This window comes from Pogona vitticeps, chromosome ZW-PAR, assembly GCF_051106095.1.
Source record: "Pogona vitticeps strain Pit_001003342236 chromosome ZW-PAR, PviZW2.1, whole genome shotgun sequence".
Classification (NCBI taxonomy): Eukaryota; Metazoa; Chordata; class Lepidosauria; order Squamata; family Agamidae; genus Pogona; species Pogona vitticeps.
The window spans coordinates 1,028,703-1,037,763 of record NC_135800.1 but is presented as its reverse complement, the minus strand read 5'-3'; the positions used below and the strand labels follow the sequence as shown (position 1 = coordinate 1,037,763).

At 48.3% G+C, this 9,061-nt stretch overlaps 1 protein-coding gene across 1 annotated transcript; it reads right to left on the bottom strand.

Annotated features, from left to right (window-relative positions):
• Positions 1 to 3,925: 3,925 nt before the first annotated feature.
• Positions 3,926 to 5,993, bottom strand: TMEM250 (transmembrane protein 250). Its single transcript, XM_020794927.3, has 2 exons — positions 5,852 to 5,993; positions 3,926 to 4,500 (listed from the first exon to the last, which is right to left on the bottom strand). The coding sequence occupies exon 2, from the start codon at positions 4,369 to 4,371 to the stop codon at positions 3,952 to 3,954; it is 420 nt and encodes a 139-aa protein (XP_020650586.1). The 5' UTR covers positions 4,372 to 4,500; positions 5,852 to 5,993; the 3' UTR covers positions 3,926 to 3,951.
• Positions 5,994 to 9,061: the final 3,068 nt, after the last annotated feature.

The following is a 9,061-nucleotide window of genomic DNA, read 5'->3' as shown; positions in this document are numbered from 1 at the left end:
GGGGAGGGAGGGAGAGGAGGGGGGGAAGAAGTAAACAAGGGGGGGCAGTCCCTGGGGCTTTTTTGGGGGGGAGATTGTCCTTGCAAGGCTTGGCTTGCAGGCGGCAGGGAAGGCTCCCCCCCCCCCCCAGCCAGTCAGAGATTTCTGCCCCTACTCTCCCCCCCCAGGCAGTGATGGGGGGGGAGCAGGACCCCTAAGGCATTGAAGACCTGGCCACACCCCCCCCCCGAGGGATTTCACCTGTGCCCCCTCCCCGGTCATCACTCCACCCCCTCCCACCCAGGGTACCATCCAGATGTTCTTGGACTACCACTCTCCGAATCCCCAGCCAGCACAGCTGGGGGGTGGATGGGGGGTGAAGGCCTTCTGGGAGTGGCAGTCCAAGAACATCTGGATGGCCGCTGGTCCAGAAGGAAGATTGGCTCCGGATAAGAGATGGGACCCCCCCCACCCCCCCATGAAAGAATCCACAAGGTGGAAGCTGACAAGGGCTGAGCCCTGGGGAGGGGGGTGGCCGCTGGACAGCCCATCCGGACCCAAGAGTTTCCCAAAACAAGTGCGAGGTTTAAAAGCCTGGCTTGACCAGATCCACACACACACACACAACACAACAAACACACACAACACACACACACACACACACACACACACACACACACACACACACACACACACACACACACACACACACACACACACACACACACACACACACAGAGCCCCAGTTTGTTTCCACGGCCCGGCTGAGATTCAAACCTTGTTCTCCAGAGTCCCCATCCGGCAAGTACTGTAATTTTATTTTATTTATTTATTTTTACTCTTAAGGCCCCGCAGAGCTAGGTTTGGCCTTTTGTGCTTCGTTTTCATCCCATATATGGAACCAGATCTTCCCGGAGACAACCTGCCCAGAGCAAGTCCTGACCTTCGCAGATTTTCTAACACATTTAACAGGCTTTTCTGTTGTGAGCACGTGGGTGTGTGTGTGTTGTGTGTTTTAACCTGTAAACCACCCCGAATACTGCTTGCATTAATGGGGTGGTAACTACCTACCTAACTACCTAACTACCTAACTACCTAACTACCTAACTACCTAACTACCTAACTAACTAACTACAGTGGGACCCCCTTATCTGTGGGCGTTTCGTCCCAACCACCACGCGGATGCTGAAAAACACGGATCATAGCAAACGCTATTTTAATAGCGAGCGCTGTGCATCACGTGGCCTCTGGCTCCCTGTTAGGGCCAGTTCTGGGAACTTCGTCATTAGAAATCTATATTTCTCGGATTTCTCTTTTAATATGTTTCAGACCGTGGATAAGTCAACCAGCGGATAGCGATCCCGTGGATAAGGGGCTCCGACTGAACCCCGGAAAGAAAAACTTCCCCGCAGACTTGTCTCTTGCTCGTTAGAACCCTTCAAAAGGCCAAAATGTTAACCTCAGTGCCACCCCGTGTAGGCAAAACAGCCAACACAACACACATACTTTCTCACAAACTACCCCAAAGCGAGCAATATCTTTTTAATATTGCAAGGCATGTGGCTTTTTTCCCACCTCTCTCCTAAAGCGCGCTTGATTACAGCTCAAGAGGACGTCTTTTTTGGTACAGGAGCTGATTCTTCTTCTTCTTTTCCCCCACCTGCTTTCATGAATATTCACACAGTATTTCAGCCGAGATTAGCATTAATATTCAGAGGAGAGAGACAGGGTAAAACGTGCACTCCGGTTTAATGAAGAACGGTAAATATGGATCTGATGGATGGGATGACAGGAAATATTCTCAAAAGCATCCCTATGACTCGTCTAGCGCTATTTCATAGCAACAAAGGCGGGGTGAGAGGAGTGATGGACGGGCGGGAGGACCAAAAAAAATAGGATAAATGAAATTAAAACGGGGAAGATAGAAAACAAAAAGGCCGGAGATAATTTAAGGGGGAAAAAAAACTCCCGGATCTTTGCTGAATGCTTTTTGCCTTTCTGGGCTCAAAAATGGATCTGCAGAGGGTGGGGGCTTGGAACCGATGCCCTGCAGCTACCCCGGCCCTTCTATATTCGAAATACAATGTCAAGGCTGTTAAAAATGCAATGTTTTAAAAATTAAATGTATTACCTATTACAAGCTGCAGGAAAGAACTCCGGGTGTATAAACTGGAGCATCGAATTTTGTGGTTTTGTTACTTGAAGGAACAAAGCTTTTTTAAAAAAAATATAAAGTTTGTGTTTGCAATACTTGATTAGATGATAGATAGATAGATAGATAGATAGATAGATAGATAGATAGATAGATAGATAGATAGATAGATAGATAGATAGATAGATAGATAGATAGATAGATAGATAGATAGATAGATAGATAGATAGATAGATAGATAGATAGATAGATAGATAGATAGATAGATAGATAGATAGATTCTGTCGTGGTGCCAGACCCCCCACCATCCTCGGTCTCACTGATTGTGTGCTGCCCAGGACGGGCCATGGTCAGTGTTTGCCCAAAAAACACATCAGGGCAGAAGTGTCAAGAAGCCCGGATTGGGACTGAGAAGGTCCCCCCCTCTCCATGGGGCGGGCTGGGGTGGGGGAAGCAGAAGGGTTGCAAAAGGGCCCTCAGGCGGCTTTCCTAGAAGAGGACGGCAAGTCGCCTTAGTGGCTGGAAGAAGCAAATCCGCCCGTCTCCTTTTTTGGAAAGTTCATTCCATCGTGACTTGGAAGTCTTCCGGAAGCCCAGCATCTCCCAGCTTCGACCCATCTGCCTGCTGTTTTTCTCAAGAACAGAGATGGGCAGGAACGACGGTTCGTCCGAGTTCGTTTCTTTCCCCTCATCCCATTCGCCAGAGTCCCTATTTCTGAAGGGCTGGCTTTGCACCTTGATGGCCGCCCTTTGGCCCCTTAGATAAGGTTTGCGGGGAAATACGCTGAAATATAGGTCGATGCACGGTTTGTTTTTTTTTATCCACAAGCCTGCACCAGATCTTGCACTCACAAATACAGGCGAAAGGCTTCTTCTAGGTAGGGGCGTTAAACGAACCTTTCAAGGGTGGTGCAGAGAGAGAGAGCGCGTGCCCAACAGAATCATAGTAGGCAGCCCTTCTCCATTTTAGATCTAGCCACCTCGCTAGACGCGCCCAATGTTCCATAATTATGACATACACTAAGGGAGGAAGGCCCTTTAGTCGCTGTCACAAATATACAACTCGGAATACCAAGCACAAAACCTATGCCGGATAAGCGTGCACACACATACACACGCAAATGGCACCAGAAGATTGTATACGATTGGAAGCGCCCTCCGGCGTCACTTAGTCCAGTTGGTTCCCAAACTTGGGTCCATAGATGTTCGTGGACTACAACTCCCAGATGCCTTCACCCCCAACTGTGCTGGCTGGGGTTTCTGGCAGTTTGAAGACCCCCCCCCCAGGTGGAGAACCACTGAACTAATTCAACCCTTGTCGAGGCAGGAATTCAAAGGTAAAGCATTTCTGACCGATAGTCATCTCATTTCTCTTTAAAAACGTCGGCAATCCACTCTGTTCTACAGCCATTCAGGCCCCTGTTGGACAGCTCTTATAGCTAGAAAGTGCTTAATCTGGGTCTTCTCCAAAATGAGTCCCCTGATTCGTGTCTTACCCCCTGGAGTAGGGGAGGAATCCAAGCCTGCTCCCATTTTCCCCACGGCAGCTCTCGATCTCTGAACAGGGCGATTACGTGACCTCTCAAAGCTAAAGCACACCCAAATCCCGTCCCATGCGGTCTAACGTTTGCGATTATCCGTGGTTTCCAGTATCCACGGAGAACGGGGCTTGGAACCAATCTCCCACGGATAGGGAGGGTCGGCAGGGTACCCTCTTGTGCGTGCTAACAAAACCCACCCATCCAGATGTTCACACCTATGCACCATGCACCGGTCAGAGCCAACCACGCCTCCTTGCTCAGCATGCAGCTGTTTTTTATTTACATATCCACAAAGACCATGAAGCACCAGCCGAACCCGCCCACCAGCAGCATGGTGACGTGGATGCCGTAGATGAGGAGTTCGTTCATGAGGCTAAAGTCCACCCGCCTTCGCCCCAGCAAGAGGAGGATGATGGAGAGTTTGTACTGGAAGCGCAGGAAGACGCGGATGCTGAAGTACTGGAGGCAGAACAAGGCCGAGAGCGCCACCCACAGGATGGAGGTAAAAAGGCTGCAGCTGAAGTACAGCAAGAACCGGATGAAGCCGTACATCCAGCGGGACTTCAGGTAGATGTCGAAGTTGTTGTATTTGGTGCGCACCAGGTGCGTGGTCCGTACGGGTCCGCACGCCGAGTGCAGGCAGGTGGTGTGGGGGCCGTGGAAAGAACGGACCCGGCGTGGGATGGGGATAACAGGCATCAGGCGCCCCTGCTTTCACGGAGTCAGAGAGGCGGGGTCGCATGGCGTGGACCGGGCAGCATCCATGGAGAGAAAGCGGGATACGGGCGATCCAGGAGCGCGGACACAGGAGGCCGAGGTGGACGTGGTCTGCGGGAAGGAAGAGAAGAGGAGTCATTTGAAGAAGAAGAAAAGAATCTGGAACCCTCTGCAAGGCAGACGGAGACTCAGTGGTTCTTAACCTTTGTTACTCAGGTGGTTTTGAACTGCAACTCCCAGAAACCCCAGCCAGCAGAGCTGATGGTGAAGGCTTCTGGGAGTTGCAGTCCAAAAACATCTAACAAAGGTTAGGAACCAGTGCTCTAGACTTCTGGCCTTGGCCCACCGTTACTTACAGGGTGGTAAACGTTTCCAGGATTCAGCCATTTGTTTCCTGCCCGCCACAGGCCCACAGGGCTCTTGCAAACGCCAGCCCCCTGGCTTCCTCGAGGGAAGGGTCTCCCTCTCATACTGGGGGGGGGTCTGCCTTTTTGCCCCCCCTTTCAACTCCGGTATTGCCTGGAATGGCAACGTCTGGCTACTGAGGCGGTGGGTTCCGTAACACACGTTAAGTAGGAACCGCGTCAACATCATCACCACGTAAGAAAACCAATAAACACACCAATCAACTGAACTGAAAAGAAAGGCAACGCAAAATCAATAAGAACGAGATGGTGGATTGAGTCCCAAACTTGTTCATTGCTCATTTCGACGCCTATAATAATGTTTTTGACCTCCTGCAGACCGCCCAGAGGAGGGCACGCGCTCGTGGGGCGGCGTATAAAACCTGAAGAGTAATAAACATCTTAGGACCGCAGAGCCTAAGGAAGGGGCCCTGTGGACGGGTCCGGTCCAGCCCCCCCGCCCCGCCAAGGAGGATTCGAACTCTAAACCTCCACCTCCAGAGACCTCAACCTCTGAACCATAGTCTGCAGGTGTGACCATCATCCTCATCCTTTCAGGACTGCAGGGCTAGAAGGGACCCTACGGGGGACCAGCCCAGCCCAGGAGGGGGGGTTCGAAACCCCCCCAAACCACGCACAGACACACACCTGGCTCCTTAGAGGGAGGAGAGCTCAGCAACCAACCCTTGGGTTGTGTGTGTGTGTGTGTCTGTGTGTGTGTGTATCTCCTGCCCCCCCCCCCCGGCCAGGAAAGCCCACGAGAGGCTTATAAAGGGCAGCCGACCCAGGCCAAGGAAATATGGGGGGGGAGAGAAACCTCCTCGGTTCGCTGCTGGCTGTCATAAGCACACACAACCACACACACACACACAAAACCACACACACAACCACACACACACACACACACACACAACCACACACACACACACACAAAACCACACACACACACACACAACCCCCCCCACAACCACACACACACACACACACACACACAACCACACACACACACACACAACCCAAGCCGCCGCCCCCCCTCTCCCGGCCGAGGAAAACCTCACCCGGCGGCCAGCGCTGGCCATGGCCTCAGGCGGGAGGGTCTCTGGAGTCGCCTCGCCGTCTCTGCTCCTGGCTACGGGCGGGCGCGGCCTCGTGGCGTCATCACCGCGCGCCCCACTCGCCCGGAGAGGGGAGGAGGCGGGGAGAGAAGGAGCCGGGAAGCCGTCGCTTAGCAACGGGGGCCTGGCCTCCTTCCCGCCTGGCTTCGGCCTTGTCCCGTTTCTTGGGCAGATCAATAGGGCTGGAAGTGCGTGTCTCTTTTCTCTGGCCTGAGGGGGGAGGATGTGTAATATCCTGCCTTCCTCAGGGTTTTTTTTTCCACACACACCACCCAATAAGTCCCTCGTGGTTTCGAGCCTGTGGGAGCTTCTTCTTGAGGGGGGGGACTGCATTTCCCAGAATCCCTCAGGGGAGGGAGGGGAGGGGGGGAGGTTTTTCCCTGTCAAGAAAATATAGGTTAAAAACAGAAATCACACACAGAGGTTCAGAAACGATAATAAATAGGGGGAGGGGGGACAAAGTTGAAAGTAAAGAGGTTTAAAGCAGTAAGATAAATAGGTTAAAAGGGGAGAGAAGAAATAGGGTGAAAGAAAGGTGTGGAAGGCGATAAAATAGGTTAAACCTCGGTAGGTGGGAAAGAATAACATTAAAAAAGGGGGTTTCAAACGGTAAGGTAAAATAGGTTAGCCACAATAAGATAAATAGGTTAAAAAAATCATTAAAATAGGGTTAGAGGCAATAAAATAAATAGGGTTAAATAAAATAAATGGGGTTAAAAGACAATGAAATGAATAGGTGAGAAAGAATAACATAAAATAAAAAAAAAATTCTGGCTTTGAGAGAAAATTATTATTATTATTTATTTGATTTGTACCCCGGCTATCTGGACCAATGGACCATTCTAGGCGGCTTCCAACATAAAATTTAAACAATAAACACAGCAAGGGCAGAAATAATACAAAAACAACTATAAATAGAAAAAATAAGAAGAAAAATAATAAGAAAATCAAGAGTTGACTGGAGGGAAGGCCTGAGTGAAGAACCATGTTTTTAGTTGGAGTTTAAAGTTAGCTCTACTCCAAAGCGATTAGCGACGCCGGCAGAATGTGCATGCATAGACGCCACCCTTTTACAGCATTTTGATGCTCCCTTGGCTTCGTGGCCACTGGCCGTGGCTCCCCCACAATGCCACAGCGGACCCACAAACAGATAGACAGTTAGGTCTCTGTAGCAATAAAACTTTCTCACCATGCATCCAAATGCAACAGATCATTCACGGCAGGCTAATGGAAATGTATCGTCATTACATAATAGATGTATGCATTTCACTTATTTATAAAATAAGTGAATTCTGTAATTAAGAAAACTAGTTATTTAGAAGCATTTTTCGTGCATTAGCAGAACGTTAGGCGTCTTACACACCCTTTCTGGATAAAATAATTGTAAGTTCCAGTGATACAGAATGTGATACGAACTTGTGAGTCTTTTGGAAAAGAAAGTAAATACTGTACTGAGATAAACACATTTGCTAGCCTTTTGCTACACTTGATGTAGGCTGCTTTTACGTACCCTCCATTTTATCTTGGCCTTGGCAGAGTACTAATTTCACTAATGATACAATTCATATGATTGACGAGTGTTACTGTTGACAGGGCAGAATATTTGTGGCAAAACATATCACAGCAGCAAGTGCGGCCTGTTAGGACAAAGCGAAGCCATTGAAGAAGGAAAGAGTGTTTAATGGTCTCCTGGGGAAGAAAACACAAACATATATTTGTCACTTGTAGCCAAATAAATAGTAACTTATACTTCTTTCAAAACTTTTAATAAATTGCATTCATCTCTGGAGATTTATGGCACTGGATGAACTGCTCCAAATATTGCTTTCTACATACTTGTCACTTTTGGATTAGAACTGGGGTGTTGCTCAGCCAAAGATGTGGTTTTTGAAATAAATTATAATTACATGCATATCTTAAAAGAGTTTATTTTGGTCACTAATGTTTGATGTGTCTTCCCCCTTCGGTGTAGAATTTAAAGTTAAATTATGCAGAATCAAAAAACCCATGGTATCATATTTAATCAAACAGACATAAAATTGTCAGGCCCAGATAAATTCTCTCAATTAAATCACTTCAGATACTGATTGCATTTACTAATTTAATCAACAGCAAAATAACTCGAATCCCCAGGAAGGATGAGTTACGACAGGTTTCTGAACTACAAGGCCGCAGTGGAGGATGATGGGGAACAAAAGAAGAAAACATTTTGTGTCCGTATGTGGGTAAGTAGCAAGCCACGTGTGCAAGGTTTAGATTTAAAAAGTTCTTTTAAACTAGCTGGCTGGCTGGAATATTCAAAATTGTTCTGCTTAGGAAGCCTGCTACAGAGTCTGGGTCGGCGTTTGCCATAGCGAAATCCTTTGTTTGTTTTTCTATTTGCTGTATTTTTTGCACCATAAGACGCACTTTTCCCCCACAAAACAGGGCAGTGGAAAGTCTGTGCATCTTATGGAGCGAAGAAAACAGATTATATTTTCCTGTTTTCTTCTCGTAAAAAAATTGTGCGTCTTATGGAAAGGTGCGTCTTATGGAGTGAAAAATACGGTATTTCTTACATTTATATCACCATCACATCACCTGCACATAGAGTGGGACCTCTGTATCCACAACAAATTTGGTTCCAAGCCTTGCGGGCCACTCACTTGTTTCCCTGCCTTCTTCTCCACCCTTCTTCTGATGGAAGCTGAGATCTCGACTGACACATTTTTTAAAAAACGTATTTCAAAGTGGCATAGCGATAGATCAGCAAGGTGCAAGAAGATAAACCACCGGTGAGGCCGTGACAGCACTCAGAAACAGACAGGAGGGGAAAGGGTTGGCTGGCATCCAATAGCTGACAAGACCCAAAGACATAATTTCCTCCACACAGGCATATTTGCCAGAATTCCTGGGTAGCTCAGTGGAGCCAGAGGTTGGGAGTTCGATTCCTGTTTGTGCCTCCTTTGACAGGGGCTGGACTGGATGATCCCATAGGGCCCCCTTTTCCAGCTCTGCCATTCTAAGATTCTGAAAACCACAAACCGCCCAAACAAAATAAATCGTGTTCACAGTTCAGTTTTGAAATAAGCAGCCTCCTTTGTGGCTGTTTTAAAAGACCTCGCTTTGCCCTCAAAAAAAAAAGTGTGCTCAGGTGGATATTTTAAAATCAAT

Excerpts from the sequence above, each read along its gene's own strand:
- TMEM250 (XM_020794927.3), bottom strand. The coding sequence starts at position 4,371 with ATGCCTGTTATCCCCATCCCACGCCGGGTCCGTTCTTTCCACGGCCCC.